Here is a 20562-nt window from a genome sequence, read left to right as displayed (position 1 = left end):
GAGAGAGAAGAGAGAGAGAGAGACAGAGAGACAGAGCGAGAGAGACAGAGAGAGAGAGACAGAGAAGAGAGAGAGAGAGAGAGACAGAGAGAAGAGAGAGAGAGAGACAGAGAGAGAAAGACCAGCTGGTCACCGCAATGGTTCGAAACTCTCTTATGCCCACGTCTGGGTTAAACATCGGCACATGGTGCACAACGAATATGGGTGTCTTTCACTTCATATGGATTTTGTTTGGGATATCCTGTGGAGACCACTTATGTGTTGACCCTTGCCTGGGTATGTTGTGTGGCAACCTCTTGAAGATGATATCCCTGTAACAGATCACTTTCGGTGATAATTCATATGTGGATTTGGAATGATCCGATGGACAAGATCTACAGCGACTGTTATCTCGTTTTACCATGGTGGAATCTGTGGAATACTTTTGTTTACCTGTGGAATTCGACGTAACCACCTTTTCTCTACGTTTCACCCTGGATTACAAATATCTTTCTCCTATCATACATTCCGTGGATGAACTGAACTTTCTATTTTACCATGTCAAGACTCAAGACTCTTTGTTTCCCCAAGCTTAACTTAGTTTGGGAGCTATATTACACACATATACACACATAACACTGTTAACATTTGTTTATCTTGGTTAAGTTACGATATTATAAGTAGATACTAATAAAGATAGTAGTTTTAACATTAAAACCCGACTCAGTGTGAAATCTCCTGCTGCTGGTGTATTTCTAAAGGTTACAGTATGTAACAGAATTGGGGGCTCGTTTGTGATATGAACAAATTTGGAGCTTATTGATCGATTGATTATCGATCTAATTGGCTACTTTTGATTTACTTGTGAGTGGAAATCAACAGCAATGGATGTTAATGCATTTTTGGAAGCGCCAACCCCTGTGGCATTAGAAAAAGCCAAAAAGGATGAATTGGTGACTATTGCTAATAGGCTGAACCTTAAGGAGGTAAACGAGGCATGAGAAAGCCAGAAATCCAGAGGAAAATATTTGAGCACTATATATCTACGAAGGTGTTTGACGAGGATGTACTAAAGAGGTTTCCTGTAAGTAAAGAGGATATTTCAGTTACAACTGGAACAAATGAAGTATGATATACTTAAATTGGAGGCTGAGGATAAAGAAAGACAAAGGCAATTTGATACTAGAGAAGCAGACAAACAGAGGGAGGAAGCAGAAAAACAAAGGAGGTTTGAGCTAGAAAAGTTAGACAGGCTACGGCAAAGGGGTCTAGTGCCTGACTCTGGTGAGAAGTTTGTGGCCAGTCGGGAAGTTAAATTGGTCCCTCCATTTAATGAAGCTGAGGTTGATAAATACTTTCAGCATTTTGAGAAGGTGGCTCAGAGTCAAAAGTGGCCGGAAGAAAGCTGGTCTCTCTTGTTACAGAGTGTAGTTAAGGGTAAGGTCCAACAGGCTTATTCAGCTCTGACAGTTGAAGAGGCAGCTGATTATGACAGTGTGAAACAGGCTGTGCTTAAAGCCTACGAATTGGTTCCAGAAGCCTATAGGCAAAGGTTTAGAAATTTGAGGAAATCTGTGAATCAGGTATATGTGGAATTTGCTTATGAGAAGTTTGTGTGTTTTGACTGCTGGTGCACATCTAAAAATATGAATGATGATTTTAACAGCTTGAAAGAGTTGATTTTAATTGAAGAATTTAAAAGGTGCGTACCTGATGACATAAAGACATATTTCGATGAAAAGGATGCTGCCACTTTGCAGGAGTCTGCTAGATTAGCAGATGAGCTTGCCTTAACCCACATGGTTAAGTTTACCCCGAGTAAGAGCTTCCAAAAGAGCAGCATGGATAACCCGTGTAAACCAGAAATTAAACCTGGAAGTAGTGTCAAAAGTAAGGATGAAGGGAAGTACGTGAAGGAGAAATATTCTGGTTTTCTTGTCACTATTGTGGAAAACTGGCCACATTATGGCTAATTGTTCCATCCTAAAGAAGAAGAAGGAAAGGGAGGCAGTCCCAGATGCTTGTATTCAGCATGTTGAAACACCTATAAACCCATGGGGTTTCTACACATTTTGGTGAGGCTCAGTTAAGGACTGAGGGGTCTAACCGAGTTAGGAAGCGATTGGATCACTTTATGTCAGATGGGTTTATGTCTGTGAATGAAGAGTCAACTCTGGTACCAGTTTGAAAATTCTTCAGGGTACTGGGGCTTCTCAGTCCCTCTTGTTAGACATTGTTCTAAAGTTTAGTGATGAGACTGACACTGCTGAGGTAAAACCAAAGGTATTGAAGGCCACGTTGTTTCGGTACCTCTACACAAGGTAATTCTGAAGTCAGGATTAGTTTCAGGACCTGTTAAAATAGGACTATGACCCAGTTTACCAGTGGAAGGTGTTCCTTTATTGTTAGGGAATGACCTAGCAGATGGTAAAGTTGTTCCTGCAGTACAGCTGACAACTAAGCCAATCACTAATGATTCAAAGATGGATTCAGACATTTATCCCTCCTGCGCAGTAACTCGGAGTATGGCTAAGAAGTTAGCCAATGTAGATAGTTCTGTGCAGTGTGATTCTGCTACCCATGATAGTCAAAATCGGGATTCGGGTTGTGATGACTTTTCAGGGAGTTTTCTGCCTTCATTGTTTCACCAGGATCGAGATATTAAATCTGGTGATAAAGATTTATCTCTGTCTAGGAAGGAGTTTATAGCAGAACAGAACAGAGACCTTGCGATTGAAGTTTTAAAAGAACAAACTCTCTCAGATGATGAGATTAAGAAAGTGCCAGTTGGATATTATATTAAAGATGGAGTGTTAATGAGGAAGTGGAGACCACCTGCTATACCTGCGAGTGAGGAATGGGCAATTGTTCGCCAAGTTGTGGTTCCTAAAGTCTATAGGAATGAGATTTTAACTTTGGCCCACAGTATGCCCTTAGGTGGCCATCTTGGTGTGAATAAAACTGTAAACAAGATTATGAAAGAATTTTTCTGGCCTAATTTGAGGAAAGATGTTGTAACCTTTTGCAGGACTTGTCACACTTGTCAAGTTGTGGGTAAACCTAATCAGGTCCCACCAGTAGCCCCACTGCAGCCTATACCTGCATTCGGTGAACCCTTTTCCAAAGTTATTGTGGATTGTGTTGGCCCATTGTCAAAGACTAAACCTGACCATCAGAATTTGCTAACTATCATGTGTACTGTATCCAGATTTCTTGAGGCAATACCTCTCAGAAATATTAAAGCTAAAATTGTTGCGAAAGCTCTTCTAGAGTTTTTTACTTTATTTGGTTTGCCTAAAGAAATCCAGTCTGATCAAGGAAGTAATTTTACACCTGGATTATTCCAGCAGGTAGTTTATGAATTGTAAGCTAAGCAAGTTACATCATCTACGTACCACCCAGAATCACAAAGGGCTTTAGAAAGATTCCATTCTACCCTCAAAACCATGATTAAGACATACTGTGCTGAAAATTAGAAGGATTGGGATAAGGGAGTTCCTTTACTTTTACTCGTAGTAAGAGAAACAGTACAAGAATCACTGGGATTTAGCCTGTTTGAACTTGTATTCGGTCATAGAATTAGAGGACCTTGTTAAAGAAACAATGGACTAATGAGAATGTACAGTTAAAGTTGCTAGACTATATTTTAAAATCAAAGATTGATTGCAGAAAGTTTGCAAACTGGCGCAGGAAAATTTTAAAAACAGCCCAGAGTAAAATGAAGGTTTGGTATGATCGACAGGCTAGAAAGTGAATTTTTAAGCTGAGAGATAAGGTTTTAATACTGTTACCTACAAGTTCAAACCCTTTTCAGGCAAGATTTTTAGATCCTTATGAGATTGAATCTCAAGTTAGTGATGTGAATTCCATAATCAAAACCCCTGATCGTAAACGAAAAACACAGCTTTGTCATATCAATATGATAAAACCTTATTATGAGAAAATGACCTTTGGTGAGACACAGCTGTGGTGGCTGTTGACAGCCGCGGTGAGACTGAAGACCCTGGGAAGGTAATTGTTGATTCTGCTGAGATGCATTTTAAACCAAACATTGTCTCAGTAAGACTAACAAATTCGGCTATTCTAGAAAATATTGATAACAAGTTAGCCCATTTGCAGCCACAGTAAAAACAGCAAATGAAAGAATTAATTCTGAAATTTAAAGATTTATTTCCTGATGTTCCCAGGAAAATCACGGTTGCATCACATGATGCAGATGTGGGGAATGCCAAGCCAATTAAACAACACCACTATCGCATGAATGTGGAAAAATGTAAATTGGCTGAACAAGAAATTGAACATATGCTGAAAATGGTATTATTCAGCCTTCTAAATCAGATTGGAGTTCACCTTGCGTTATTGTGCCTTAACCAGATGGTAGTATTAGGTTTTGCACTGACTATAGAAAGGTGAATACTGTAACAAAAACAGATGCTTATCCCATCCCTTGGGTGGATGATTGCATAGACAAAGTTGGAAAAGCTAAGTTTCTTACAAAGATTGATCTGTTAAAAGAATATTGGTATGTTCCATTGACAGATAGAGGTAGAGAAATTTCTGCATTTGTGACCCCTTCTGGGTTGTAAGTCCCTCGGGATCAATAAAGTATGACTATGACTATGACTATGACTATATCCTACTGTTTGGAATGAAAAATGCTCCAGGAACATTCCAAAGAATGATTAATTCTGTAATTCAAGAGTTAAAACATACAGATGCCTATACTGATGATTTAGTCACAGGAAATGATACATGGGAAGCACATATCTCTGCAAGGGAAGAGTTGTTTGAAAGGCTTTTGAAGACCAACCTTACAGATAACTTAGTTAAGAGTGAATTTGGCCACGCCACTGTGAACTATCTTGGTTATGTGGTAGGTCAAGGTGAGTTAGTTCCTGTTCAAGCAAAAGTTCAGGCAATTTCTGAAGTTCCCATTCCAACTGGTAAAAAGGCTTTTAGAAGGTTTCTGGGAATGGTTGGATATTATCATAAGTTTTGTAAAAATTTTGCTGATATTGCTCTTCCTTTAACTAATCTCCTGAAGAAGGGTGAAAAGTTTATTTGGACAGAGCCTTTTCAGGAGGCATTTGATCAGTTAAAAGCCATTTTATATCATCAACCTGTGCTCAGAGCACCTGATTTTACAAAGCCATTCTCTATAGCTGTGGATTCCAGTGATGAAGCTGCAGGGGCAGTGTTACTACAAAAGAATGATTGTGATGGGGTTGAACATCCTGTAGCTTACTTTTCAAGAAAATTCAATAAGCATCAAAGAAATTATTCCACCATAGAGAAAAAGTTATTGTCTCTTATCTTAGCTTTACAGTATTTTAATGTTTATATTTGCCCAGCTCAGAAACCACTTGTGGTTTATACTGATCATAATCCATTGGCTTTTTTGAGTAAGGTGAAGGATAAAAACAGACGATTGCTAAATTGGAGTCTCACTTTGCAGGAATATGATCTTATGATAACTCACATTAAAGGCAAAGATAATGTAATTGCTGATTGTCTTTCCAGATGTTAAGCTTGCAATGTATTTTTAATAGTGAAGTAGAATCTGGTATTTCTAAACGTTTCTGCAAAATGTTTTATGATTACCATACATGTATTGTTTCACATTGTGTAGTTTGCAGTTAAAATTTTGCTCTTGCAGATCAAAATTTTCCTTTTTGGGGGGAAGTGTTACGAATCCACAGGTTTCGTTTATTGTGGACTGTCATTATAAGAGCACCTAAATGAGGCTGGACTATGATGTTGTACACTGACTGACTTGCAGCTTGTTTAACTTTAAAACAAGGAGAGGGAGGGAGGGAGGGAGGGAGAGACAGAGACAGAGAAAGACCGGCTGCTGAAACTTCAGCTGGTCACTGCAATGGTTTGAAACTCTCTTATGCCCACTTGTGGGTTAAACATTGGCACAAAGTGCACAATGAATATGGGTGTCTGTCACTTCGTATAATCCAAAGGAGTGGCCTTTGTTTGAGATATCCAGTGGAGACCACTTATGTGTTGACCCTTGCCTGGGTATGTTGTGTGGCAACCCCTTGAAGACGATATCCCTGTAACAGATCACTTTCGGTGATAATTCATATGTGGATTTGGAACGGTCCGATGGAGAAGATCTACAGCGACTGTTATCTCGTTTTATCATGGTGGAATCTATGGACTACTTTCGTTTACCTGTGGAATTCGACGTAACCACCTTTTCTCTACGTTTCACCCTGGATTACAAATATCTTTTTCTTATCATACATTCCGTGGATGAACTGAACTTCCTATTTTACCATGTCAAGACTCAAGACTCTTTGTTTCCCCAAGCTTAACTTAGTTTGGGAGCTATATTACACACATATACACACATAACACTGTTAACATTTGTTTATCTTGGATAAGTTTCGATATTATGAGTAGATACTAATAAAGATAGTGGTTTTAACATTAAAACCCGACTCAGTGTGAAATCCCTTGCTGCTGGTTTATTTCTAAAGGTTACAGTATGGAACATAACATCCCAGAGAATCTATTCTGGACCCAACATATTGTTGCAATCACGAAGGCACACCAGCGGCTATACTTCATTAGGAGTTTTAGATTTCGTATATCACCAAAGACTTCTCTGAATTTCTACAGATGTATACAGCAATGCCCTTGGACGGGAAATCCTTCGAAAGGTAGTGGATTCGGCCCAGTACATCACGGGTAAAACTCTCTCAATCATTGAGTGTAACCACATTTAACATTGCCAAAATCAGCATCCATCAAAGATCCTCTCCACCCAGGCCATGCTCTTATCTCGCTGCTGCCATCAGGTAGAGGGTACAAGAGTCTCAGGACTCTCACCACCAGGTTCAAGATCAGTTACTTCCCCTCAACCACCAGGCTCTTGAACAAAAGAGGATAACCACTCTTATTCTATTTCTGATGTTCCCTTAACCGACGGTCTCTTTATCTTGTTCTTTCATACTGGTTATTTTCTACTATTTATTTATATTTGCATTTGCACAGTTTGTTGGTACTGTTCTATAGATTTGCTAAGTATGCAGCGCAGGAGGAAGTACCTCTGGTTTCTATGTGGTGTCATGTATGTAGCCTGATAACAAACTTTACTTTGAACTTTGTACTATTTGAATATGAGGAGCATTCTGACTGCTTCCAACATCGCCTAGTATGGAGACTTCAATATGCAACATCAAAGGAGGCTGCAGAGGGTTGTAGATTCAGACATCTCCATCATGGGCACATCTTCAAAAAGCGATATCTCAATAAGGCAGCATCCATTATTAAGAACCCTGAACATGTCCCCTTTTTGTTACTACCATCAGGGAAACATGTATAGGAGCCTGAAGACTCACTCAACATTTTAGGAACAGATTTTCCCCCTCTGCCATCAGATTTCTGTACAGTCCACAGATCGATGAACGCTGCCTCATATTCCTCTGGTTTGCACCTTCATGGTGTTAATCATGATTCCTACCTCCTTAAGGCATGCAGAGCCAAAGAACCGTTATTATACTGTACGATCTCAGCCTGAGCACACACCCCTCAGCATCAGCGGCTCCACAGTGGAGAGAGTGGAAAACATCAAGATCCTTGGTGTGCAGATCTCGGACAATCTCACCTGGTCCAGGAACACCACCGGGATTGTGAAACGGGCCCAGCAGAGATTGCACTTTCTGAGGAAGCTTAAACAAGCATCACTCCCCACTAACATCTTAACTACATTCTACAGAGGCGTGGTTGAGAGTGTGCTGACCTTTTGCATCACAACCTGGTACTCCAGCTGCAGTGCTGTCGACAAAAAAGCCTTGCAGAGGGTGGTTAGGGGAGCAGAGAAGGTTATTGAGGTCTCCCTACCTTATGTCCAAGACCCATTTCAGAGTCGATGCCTCCAGAAGACATGGTACATCATTAAAGACCCCTCACACCCTCTCCATGTACTGTTTGTTCTTCTGCCATCAGGCAAACTTTGCAGGAGCATCAAAGCTAGAACCGATAGGCGACTGAACAGCTTCCTCCCACAGGCAGTCAGACTGCTAAATAGCTGCTCCACCTGACTCTGCTTTGGACTCTTTTAACTTGCACTGGACACTTATAACTGATTTTAACTGACATGTGGCTGTTGTGTTTTAATATTTATTGTTATGTTTATTATTTAGTGTTGCATTTGTTATGTTATGATTGCATTGCCCCTGAGAAACGTTGCCTCATTCTGCCCTGCAGAGCTGATGTATGGTTAGAATGACAATAAAGTTTTTTGAATCTTTATATTAGCACACTCAAGCACAGACGATCTATGCTCCTCCCCTTCATCTCTGACTGGCAACTTGCTCTAACTTTTCTCAGTTTTCATGAAATATCAACAAAATGTAGAACAGTATAGTACAGGTCCTTGGCCCACAATGTTGTGCCAACGTTTTAACATACTCTAAGATCAATCTAACCCTTTCTTCCCACATAACCCTCCATTTTTCATTGGTGTAAATGTTTAACTCTGCTCCCCACCTACCCACTGCAGTTGCTACCTGATATCCAAGGTTTCAAATAATTTCCTTTATGCCACAGATTGAAGGAAATGCGACTATTAAAACGTGTTTAGAATTATTCAAAACCAAACTATCAGAAATTGTTGGCGACTGTACTCTTTTCCATAGATGCTGTCTGGCCTGCTGAGTTCCTCCAGCATTTTGTGTTGCTTGGATTTCCAGCATCTGCAAATTTTCTCGTTTTTTAAAAATTGTTGGTGTCAGAACGGTCAGATTTACGCAAAGGCACTTTTAAGTAGTAAATTTCTTGGGGATGGCATTCTGTGCAAAACATTTCCAAATTAATCATTGATTTGGATGGAGTTGCTGCAACTGGCATTATGATAAATCATCCACACTGTTAATACTGCAATAGAATTTTCTATTACATTAAGATTGCTGAATGGAACAAGAATTCTTATTTTTAAACAAATTAAAATACAACTACAGGATAATGTTTAATCATAGATGTCTTTTAATCTGCTTCATATTTGCTTGATTATACATTTTTGATATTCTGCACATTTTCATCCAAAATTCTAAAATAAAATTTACATACTTATCCACAGAAGATTGAAAGAAGTTTAGAGTTACTCAGTTTACTTAAGCATGATCAAGTGAATGAAACTGAAGAAAAACAGAAAATGGAAATAACTGAAAATATTAAGCTGAAGGTTCAGAAGAAACTTCTCTGATGAAAGACCTTTGACATAAAATGTAAATCCCTCCCCAAGTTTTACCAGACTGACTGACTGTGCATCCTTGTGTTATTTCAGACTTCTAATATCTACAATTATTTTTTAAAACAGGAAACTTTACAGTAATTATTCAGGAAGATATATAGATCCATAGGGTCTGAAAACAATGAAATTCTTAATTATAATACAAAAAACCATTTGACCTTAAACTCCATAGCTTGTAACTAAACATTAATGGTTTTGCTTCCGTTCAGTAAGGTAATTACCTCTTAGCAGACATTCTTAATGCTCCACAGGGAGTTTGAATAATTAGCTTATAATATGAAGTTCCTACTGGATACACTAATATTTTAGAGAATATAAAAGTGAATACTGAGAAGGTACTGTATGGTTTACAAGTTAAATGCTAGTCACCAGAAAATCATCTGGTATCTGCCAAGTTCAGATTAAATACGGCAATTAATGCACGAACAAGAGAAAATCTGCAGATGCTGGAAATCCAAGCAACACACACACAAAATGCTGGAGGAACTCAGTGGGCCAGGCAGCGTCTATGGAAAAGAGTAAACAGTCAACTTTTCAGGTCGAGGTCCTTCATCACAACTGGAGAAAGGTTATGAGAAGTCAGGGTAAGAAAGTTGGGGGGTGGGAAAGAAATACTAAGTAGTGGATGATAGGTGTAAAGGATGAAGTAAAGAGCTGAAAAATCGATGGATGAAATAGATAAAGGGCAGGAAAAGGGGGAATCTGATAGGAGAGGGCCAAAAGCCATGGAAGAAGGGGAGGAGGAGCAGCACAGAGGAAGGTGATGGATAGGTAAGGAGATAAGGCGAGAGGGGAAAATGGGAATGGGGAATGGTAAGGGGGGGCATTACTGGAATTTTCAGAAACTATTGTTCATGCCATCAGATTGGAGGCTAGCCAGAAAGTGTTGCCCCTCCAACCCGAGTGTGGCCTCATCATGAAAGTCATGTCAGAATGGGACTGGGAAGTGGAATTAAAATGAGTGGCCACTGGGACATCCTGCTTTTTCTGATGGAGGCGAAGTTTTCTCCTAATCTATGCTGGGTGTCACTGATACACAGGAGGACACACTGTGAGCACTGGATACCTCACCTGGAAGGACTGTTTGGGCCCTGAATGATAAGGCAGGAGGTGGTGTAGGGGCAGGTATAGCACTTATTCTGCTTGCAAGGATAAGCAGCAGGAAGGAGATCAGTGAGGAGGGACGAATGGACAATTAACACACTACATTGTTTTAACTAGCTAAGTAAAAGGCACAAGTTGGATAAATATCAATTCTAAATATAATGTGTAAATTTACTGTGCTCTCACTTGCAGATTGTTTTAGAATAATTTAAATTATCATACCCACGTGCAAACATTTACTACCTCCTGTGTGAACATGTTTTTAAAAAGGATTCCAGTTTTGAATTGCTGGCCCCTTATTCTCAAACTGTGAACCTCAGTTCTAAACACCATCAATGCTTCAATTCTCCATATAATCATCCATCGATTGATGTTGTGCATTTGAATTTTCAGAAGGCCTTTTACAAGGTGCCACATATGAAGCTGCATACCAAGCTACAAGCTCATGGTATTACAAGAAAGATTCTAGCATGGATAAAGGAGTGACTGAATGGCAGGAAACAAAGAGAGGGAATAAAGGGAGCCTTTTTTGGTTGGCTGATGGTCACTAGTAGTGTTCCACAGGGGTCTGTGCAGGACTGATTCTTTTTACATTATATGCCAATGATTTGGATGACAGAATTGATGGCTTTGTTGCAAAATTTGCAGATGATATGAAGGTAGGTAGAGGAGCAGGTAGTTTTCAGAAAGTAAAATGGATACAAGGAAACTAATTTTTGTCATCCCTTCATCTCAATTCAGGGACATACATAGCATGTTTAATCAAACTGTGGCTATAATTCAACACTTTCAAACTGACTGTTCAGAAGAAACTGAATACGAAATTGTACAAAAAGAACACAAGCATCAAGGAATGGCAAATCTTAGATCCTCTACTTCCGTACTTTGCCATTAATGGATGGCAAGTCTATCAGCTTCATAATGTGTCACCTTACTTTTCTAATTGGAAATTACATTTTTCAAAAAGTGATGATTGAACATTATCATGCCTGCTTCATTGCATAAATTAATTTTCAACATTCAAAATACAGATTTCAAACTTTAAAAAATTTTAAACTAAAAGTCCACAGATAACTTTTTTTTTATTTTTCCAAGAGAATGCTGTAACTTAATTAAGAAAAATATTAGACAAGTGAAGAAAGTTGAAACTCATTGCTGTTGACTTGAAGGGCACACAGGATTGCTCCCGAGTTAAAACATTCAAAACTTTATGGCAAAGGAACCCCTAATTGTCTTTGGCTACTACCGCCAACAATAATTTCTAGATTTCCACATTTTAATCAGAAATCAACACTGTATAAAATAATCCTTCCGCCCCCCCCACAGTACTTCTCAGAAATATTTTCACATTATAAGCAATTAAAACCAAATTCAAAAAGCTTAGGCAAACAGCTTTTAATAATTCTTAAGAAATAATCCTGAATACTGGCATTAATTTTAATACATCTCAAAAGACATTAAGTTAGAAAATAAAATCATATATTAGTTCATGTCAGTGTGATCTGACAGTACAGATATCATCCTGGTCGCTCCAACGATATATTTTCTTCAACTTTCAAGTTTTTCTTCATTTGCACCACATGTGTCCACAACACATATAAGACAACTGGTTACTGGGAAAGCCCGGACCTTGGAGTTTGTTGTCCATTTGTCAGTCTCTGTGTTATATTCCAAAATGTGACCCAATCGGCCTACACCTTGGAAACCAGCCAAGACATAGATAATGGAGCCTACTGCTGCACATTTAACTGTTACCCCTTTCCAAGGCATCGTTGATACCATTTTCCAGTCATTCGTTTTAATATCATAATATTCTATGGAATCCAGACCACCTGAAGAGGAAAAAAAAAGAACTTAACATTCCTTGCTGAACAAATCTTTTATCATATATTTGGAACTATACATACAGTACTGTGCAAAGGTCACTGTGCCCAAGACTTTTGCACAGTTCTATACTTTGAATACATTTTCTGACTTTAGTCTTAATATAGTTTTGCATTTTTTTCCTGCTGCAGAAATCCAACATTTGAAAACAACATAAGCTGTCCTGAGTTTCAGGGATTGAGGCGTGTATCATTTTATTTCACAGGTTAATAGCAGTGCTGCCAGGATAATCAAGGACACGGCCCACCCAGCCAACACACTTTTCGTCCCTCTTCCCTCCGGGAGAAGGTTCAAGAGCTTGAAGACTCATACGGCCAGATTTGGGAACAGCTTCTTTCCAACTGTGATAAGACTGCTGAACGGATCCTGACCCGGATCTGGGCCGTACCCTCCAAATATGCGGACCTGCCTCTTGGCTTTTTTGCACTACCTTACTTTCCATTTTCTATTTATGATTTATAATTTAAATTTTTATATTTACTAATTTTTACTATTTTAAATATTTTTAATACTTAATATTTGTAAACCAGGGAGCGGGAAGCGCAGAATCAAATATCGCTGTGATGATTATATGTTCTAGTATCAATCGTTTGGCGACAATAAAGTATAAAGTATAATTGGCATCTACAATACAGGACAAAATAGGACAAAAATCAGCACAATTTCCTTAAAGGAAATTCTTGCCTGACAAACCTGTTGAAATTCTTTGAGGAAGTTATATATAGGATGCAGTGGATGTTATGTATTTGGACTTCTAGAAGGCCTTTGTCAAGGTGAGGCTGCTTACCAAGTTAAGAGCCCATGGTATTACAGGGAAGTTACTAACATGGTTAGATCATTGGCTGATTGGTAGGAGGCAGCGAGTGGGAATAAAAGGATCCTTTTCTGGTTGGCTGCCAGTGACTAGTGGTGTTCTGCAGGGTTCGGTGTTCTGCAGGATTCAGTGTTGGGGCCGCTTCTTTTATACTGTGTATCTATGATATAAATCAGGGGTCCCCAACCTTTTTTGCATCGCAGACCGGTTTAATATTGACGATATTTTTGCAGACTGGCCAACTGGGGTGGGGTGGGGGGAGTGTTCAAGTTCTACAGTGCGTGACAGGGAATGAGGAAAGGTGCAGCTGACCCATATAGTTTCAAATCACTAAATCATATCGTTTCCTCGCAGCCCGGTAGCACATCTTTGCAGCCTGGTGGTTGGGGACCACTGATTTAGATAATGGAATAGATGGCTTCGATGCCAAGTTTGCAGATGATACGAAGATTGTTGGAGGGGCAGGTAGTGTTGATGAAACAGCTAGGCTATAGGACTTAGACAGATTAGGAGAATGGCCATGAATGAAATATAATGTACGAAAATGCATGGTCATGCACTTATGTAGTAGAAATAAATGTGCAGACTATTTTCTAAATGGGGAGAAAATCCCAAAACCTGAGATACAAAGGGACTTGGGAGTCCTTGTGCAGAACATCCAAAAGGTTAACTTGCAGGTAGAGTCAGTGGTGAGGAAGACAAATGCAATGTTTGCGTTAGTTTCAAGAGGTCTAGAATACAAGAGTAGGGATGCAATGCTGAGGTTTTATAACACACTGGTGAGGCCTCACCTCAAGTATTGTGAACAGCTTTGGGCTCCTCATCTAAGAAAAGATGTGTTGGCAACGGAGAGGGTTCAGAGGAGGTTCACAAGGATGATTCCAGGAATGAAAGGGTTATCATACGAAGAACATTTGATGGCTCTGGGTCTTTACTCGCTGGAACTTAGAAGAACGAGGGGGGGATGTCATTGAAACCTTTCAAATATTGAAAGGCCTAGAGTAGATGTGGAAAGAATGTTTCCCATGGTGGGGGAGTCTAGGGCAAGAGAGCACAGCTTCAGGATAGAGGGGTGTCTATTTAAAACAGATGCAGAGAAATTTCTTTAGCCTTAGGGTGGTGAATTTGTTACCACAGGCTGTTGTGGAGGCCAGGTTACTGGCTGTATTTAAGGCAGAGAGTGATAGATTCTTGATTGAACATGGCATCAAAATGTGCGAGTGAAGGCTGGGGAGCGGGGCTAAGAAGAGGAAGAAAAGGATCAGCCTTGATTGAATGGTGGTGCATACTCGATAGGCACAAATGGCCTATTCTGCTCCTATACCTTGCAATACGACTTGAAATCATCAGATTTAAGTAAAAAGGGTGTAGGGCCTGCTGCTGTGATGACCAAGAGGCCTCGTTACTTCATTTCAAATAGACCCAACAAACCTTCATAAGAATTAGACAGTAATATCACATATTGCTTAACTTCATCTAAGGTTGATTTTAAATGAAGGGTGAGAGAAAGGAAATTGACTGGCACTTACTGACACACAATCAACACAAGAGTTGGATGGCAGAGGAGGACCAAAACCTTGCAAGATAATGTGAAACTTGCATTGAAGAAGTAAGTGGCAACAATCAGGATACCTTCAGAACAGCCAGCCACATGGAGCAGACACTATCAACGAGATTCAGTGTAAGGGTGGACTAAACACAAGTACATTCAGTAGCCACTTTATTATACACCTCCTGTACCTAATAAAATGGCCATTGAGTGTATGTAGTTGGGTAGTGCTTCCACTTCAAGGTTTGACATGTTGTGCATTCAGAGGAGATCTTCTGCACACCACTGTTGTAACACATGGTTATTTGAGATACTGTTGGTGGCTTTCCGGCAGGGGACTCATGAAGTGAGCTGCTTTTGGGCGTTGCTCCATACCCTTTACAATTTTACGTGTAACCACTCTTATTTACCTTACCTATACCTACACTAAACGATCTATATTATTGAACTACGACTTTTACTTATTGAAAATGAATACCAGAGCACGAGAAGCCAAAGAAGGGAAAGGTTCCGCCGGGAACGGAAAAAAAAATGGTGATCCTGGAACTTCGAAGGATGCTCCGGTAACTATGGAACAAATGAAGAAACTTTTAGAAGATACAGTTAATCGAAGACTCACCACAATTGAAGAAGCGTTGAATTTGAGGAAAGAAGAATCAAGAATATTCAGACAGTAAATCGACCAACATCAAGTCAGGATTTCGGAGTTAGACGAAGATGGCCGTAAAAGAGATAAAAGAATTGAAGCGCTCGAAAAAAGTTTAACTTCGGTAACTCAGCAATTGGAACACTATCAAGCTAAGACTATCGATCTTGAAAATCGTTCCCGACGACAGAATTTGCGCTTAATTGGTTTCCCTGAGGATGTGGAGAAGAGAGATCCTACTAAATATTTTTCTAAATTGTTAATGGATGTGTTTGGCTCTAATATATTGGAAGAACCACTGATATTAGATCGTGCTCATTCTGTTTTATTCCGGAGAGATCGGTTAAACCGAGACCGATCATTATTCGGTTTCATTATGTCCACGAGAAGGAACAAGTTATCCGAGCGGCTCGGAAGAAAGGTATGATCTAATTTCAAGATTTCAAGTTCAGAATTGTTGAAGACTACAGCCAAGACGTATTGAAAAAACAGATGGCTTTTAAACCTCAGATGGCAGAACTTTATCGTCGGGGCTATAAAATAGCGCTACTGTTTCCAGCCCGTCTGAGAGTGGTTATGCCGGATAACTCGCGCAGTCTGTTTAAAAGTCCGATGGAAGCCCAAAGCTTTCTTGATGATCTGCCTCCCTCTACGGAGGATTAGTCAATGTATCATTTGGTTTTTTTCTCTTGTCTCTGATTGTTTAGTTCAAGGCTTTGCTTTTTCGATCTGGCAGTGTAGGTTCGTTTTATATAGTTAAACGATATTAGGCTTTTCTGTTAGTGATCCTGTATATCTTACTCTTAATACCTTTGGGTAGTTATTTAGTTATAAGTTTAATGATTGTTTTCTTTTTGAAATGTTACTAAAGTATTATATTTTAAAATGAGGGATTGTTTTTTTTCTTCTCCCCAGAATCCTTGCTGTTTCTTACGTCATCTCCGATCATTTATATTTGAAAAATTAATATAGTAATATGATTTAATGTTTGATGTTCTTTGAAATATGAGTAGTAAGGAACTTTTTAATGCTTTTAATCGCTTTAGATTTCTTGTTATAGTTTTTACTTTTTTTCCATAATGGTGGTGTTTTTCTTGATAAACATATTTCTGTTGGGTCGCCCTCCGGAAAGATGGGGGTAGGTTTAGTCTTAGATTTAGCATTGGCCACTGTCTGGCTTTTTTCTGGGGTTTTGTGGGAGGTGGGTGGTATTTTTCCTTTTATTCCTTTTTCATTTTTTCTTTTTAAACGGGCTGACCAGAAACTACTAAAACGTCTGAAATGTCGTAACTTCCAGTTCCTCTTTGGACCTTTTTTCCTCTTCCGGGGTCATGAGTCTCTACTCTGGTTAACCCTTTACATTCTTTATACTCGCGCTCATTATGATGGATAAGACCATTAATTTAGTTTCTTGGAATACAAATGGTTTAAACCACCCGGTTAAATGGAAGAAAATTTTTAAAGTAATCCACAGGATGAATGCTCATATTATTTTTGTACAAGAAACTCATGTCCGGAAAGAGGATAATCAACGTTTCTTTAGATTCTGGAAGGACCAACAGTATCATGCGAATTCACAAGCTAAAGTAAAAGGCGTTTCTATATTTATAGATTCGTCAATTTCATTTACACACTATGAGACGATTTCAGATTCTAATGGCAGGTTTTTATTGATTACTGGCTTGCTATTTAACAAAAAAGTTGCCATGCTCAATGTTTATGCTCCAAATGTTGACTGTCCTGATTTTTTCAAGAATCTCCTCACATCTCTTCCCAATTTAAATGACTATATGCTGATTATGGGTGGTGATTTTAATTGTTGTTTAAACCCTTTGTTAGATAGATCCAAGTTTAATCAAGCACTTCCCAATAAATCAGCTACCCTTATTAACTCTTTTATGATTGACTCTGGAATCTCAGAAATTTGGAGATTCTTGCATCCGAATGACAAAGAGTTCTCTTTTTTTTCCACATGTACATCAGCATTATTCAAGAATTGACTACTTTCTTATTGACTCTCGATTAATTCCTTTTGTTACGAGTTGTGAATATGATTCTATTGTTGTTTCTGACCATGCACCGTTGAAATTATTTATCAACTTAAGGGATATATCTACTAATTCTGGACAATGGGGATTTAATATCTCTTTGCTTCAAGATTCAGGTTTTGTTAGGTTTATTGATGAACAGATTAAGTTTTTCTTTACAACGAATTCCACGGATGATATTTCCAGTGGGATCCTCTGGGATACTTTTAAAGCATACATTCGTAGACAAATTATTTCATACACTGCTGGACTAAAAATGCAAACTAACAAGGAAATACTTAAACTGGTTAACAAGATTAAAGAAGTTGATAAGAAATATTCTATAGCTCCTAATCAAGAACTTTATAAACAGAGAGTTGAACTTCAAATGGAACATAACCTTTTATTATCATCTTCAATTGAAAGTCAATTAATTAAAACTAAGAGTCAATTTTATATACATGGTGATAAAACTGGGAAACTTTTAGCTAATCAATTGAAATCGGCCTCGGATAAACGACAGATTCTTAAAATTCATAAACAAGATGGGACTTTGACAGTTGACCATGACAAGATTAATAAATCCTTTTAAGAATTTTATACCTCTCTTTATCAATCAGAATTTCCTGATGCCTCCACTATAATGTATGAATTTTCTAAGAAATTGAATATTCCAAAATTATCATCTAATGAATGTTCAAAACTAGATGTACCTATTACTGTAGAGGAAATAAAGAATGCTATTTTTTTTTAATGAATTCAGGTAAAGCACCTGGTCCAGATGGATTTACAGTAGAATTTTAAAAATTTTTCTCAACTACACTAACTCCTTGGCTATGTAGCGTTTTTAGGGATGCAGTTTCAATAGGTAAATTACCATAATCTTTCTATCGAGCTTCTATTTCCCTAATTCTTAAAAAAGATAAGGATCCTACTGAATGTGCATCTTATAGACCTATATCTCTGCTGAATGTTGATTCTAAGATTTTTTCTAAAATATTGGCAACGAGATTGGAGAATGTATTACCACAAATTATTTCTGCTGATCAAACTGGATTTATTAAAAATCGTTACACACATCAAAGTTGCTGGTGAACGCAGCAGGCCAGGCAGCATCTCTAGGAAGAGATACAGTCGACGTTTCAGGCTGAGACCCTTCGTCAGGACTCTGAAAATTGTTACTCTTTTTTTAATATTAGGAGATTAATGAATATTGTTTATACGCCTTCACCCAAAATTCCAGAATGTGTCGTTTCATTGCATGCTGAAAAAGCTTTTGATAGAGTTGAATGGGTATATTTATTTAATACCCTTGAGAAATTCAGTTTTAGTCTGATATTTATTTCCTGGATTAAACTGATATATTTTACCCCTTTGGCCTCGGTATTTACTAACAACCAAAGGTCCCCTTTCTTTCATTTATTCCGTGGTACTAGGCAGGGTTGCCCTCTTAGCCCATTATTATTTGATATTGCTTTGGAACCGCTAGCTATTGCCATTCGTGACTCCCCTAATATATTTGGTATTACCCATGGAAATGAGACTCATAGATTATCACTATATGCAGATGATCTACTATTATATATTTCTAACCCAGGAAAATCTATTCCGGCAGTATTAACTTTGCTTGCTCAGTTTAGTAGCTTTTCTGGTTATAAACTGAACCTAAGTAAGAGTGAACTCTTTCCATTAAATATGCAGGTTCCTATTTATAGAAACTCTCCATTTAGATTGATTACTGATTATTTTACTTATTTGGGAGTTAAAATTACTAAGAGACATAAGGATCTATTCAATTTTAACCGTTTACCATTAATTAATCAGGTTAAACAACTGATTACCAAATGGTCCCCTTTGTCTCTATCATTGATTGGCCGTATTAATGCTTTTAAAATGATTATTTTACCCAAATTTTAATATTTATTTCAAGCAATACCGATTTTTATTCCTAAATCTTTTTTTGATATTATTGACTCTAAAATTTCTTCTTATATATGGCAAAATAGAAATCCCAGATTAAGTAAAAAATACTTACAGAAATCTAAGAAAGAAGGTGGTTTGGCATTGCCTGTCTTAAGATTTTATTACTGGGTAATTAATATCCGATACTTAATATTTTGGACACAAGATTGGAATATAACTCCAAGCCCACATTGGGTAAACCTTGAAGGCCATTCTGTACAAGAGTTCTCTTTAGCCTCCATTTTAGGAACTTCATTGCCTTTTGCACTATCTAAATTGAATAAACAAATTTTCAACCCTATAGTTAAAACATACATTGCGAATATGGTTTCAATTTCGTAAATTTTTTGGTCTGAATGAATTTATGTTATCAAGTCCTATTATATCTAATTTTTTTTTCCAACCTTCGGTAATGGACCAAGCCCTTTTGATAGGGAAAACGAAAGGCATAATATGTTTTCACGATTTATTTTTGGATAACTGCTTTATGTCTTTTGAGCAGTTATCTGAGAAATTTGATTTGCCTAGATCCCACTTTTTTAGATACTTACAAATAAGAAATTTTTAAAATATTACGTTGCCTACCTTTCCGACTTCCAATCCTTCTGGCACTCTTGATAAAATTTTAGGCTTTAATCCTTTGCAGAAGGGATTAATAGCAATAATTTATGATATAATTATGAAATTACAGCCAGATAGATCTGACAAAATTAAAAATGAATGGGAAAGGAAACTTCAACTTTCCCTACCTACAGAGAAATGGGATAAAATTTTTCAATTAGTTAGTACTTCTTCTATATGTGCTAAACATACTTTAATACAATTTATAAGTAGTACACAGAGCTCATATGTCCAAAGATAAACTAGTTCGTTTTTATTCCCATATAAACCCTACTTGTGATAGATGTCACTCTGAAGTGGCTTCTTTAACTCATATGTTTTGGTTCTGTCCACTTTTGGAAAAATATTGGAAAGACATTTTTGATATTATTTCAACAGTTCTATGCTTCGATTTAAAACCCCATCCTACTACGGCAATCTTTGGATTGCCAATGGTAGAACATAGATCTTTGTCTTCTTCAGCCTGTCGAATGATAGCTTTTGTTACTTTAATGGCGAGAAGATCTATTTTGTTGAACTGGAAGGAAACTAATCCTCCAACTACATTCCAATGGTTTTCTCAAACCATATTAAGTTTAAATTTGGAAAAAATTAGAAGTGATATCTTTGACCCTTCGGTTAAATTTGAAGAAACTTGGAAACCTTTTATGCAACATTTTCATATGATGTAATCTGACCTTTCCGAATCTTTTTTCTAAACTTAAATTA

General features: G+C 37.9%; 1 protein-coding gene across 2 annotated transcripts in view; it reads right to left on the bottom strand.

Moving 5' to 3' along the window:
* Positions 1-11731: 11731 nt before the first annotated feature.
* Positions 11732-20562, bottom strand: part of klhl7 (kelch-like family member 7) — a 70710-nt gene continuing 61879 nt past the window's right edge. Inside the window, exons 11-12 of one of the 2 annotated variants that reach the window (XR_011889704.1) lie at positions 19819-19982; positions 12098-12183 (exon numbers count right to left, since the gene is read on the bottom strand). Coding sequence is in view for 1 of the 2 variants with exons in the window: in XM_072283093.1 (XP_072139194.1) it covers positions 11900-12183 (284 nt within the window). In the remaining variant the exon portion in view is untranslated. Of the gene's footprint in view, positions 12184-19818; positions 19983-20562 lie in introns of both variants that reach the window. The other variant, XM_072283093.1, reaches the window with a different exon arrangement.

This window comes from Mobula birostris, chromosome 19 (assembly GCF_030028105.1).
Source record: "Mobula birostris isolate sMobBir1 chromosome 19, sMobBir1.hap1, whole genome shotgun sequence".
NCBI lineage: Eukaryota > Metazoa > Chordata > Chondrichthyes > Myliobatiformes > Myliobatidae > Mobula > Mobula birostris.
The sequence above is the reverse complement of the archived record's forward strand: the minus strand, read 5'-3'. Positions and strand labels throughout refer to the sequence as shown.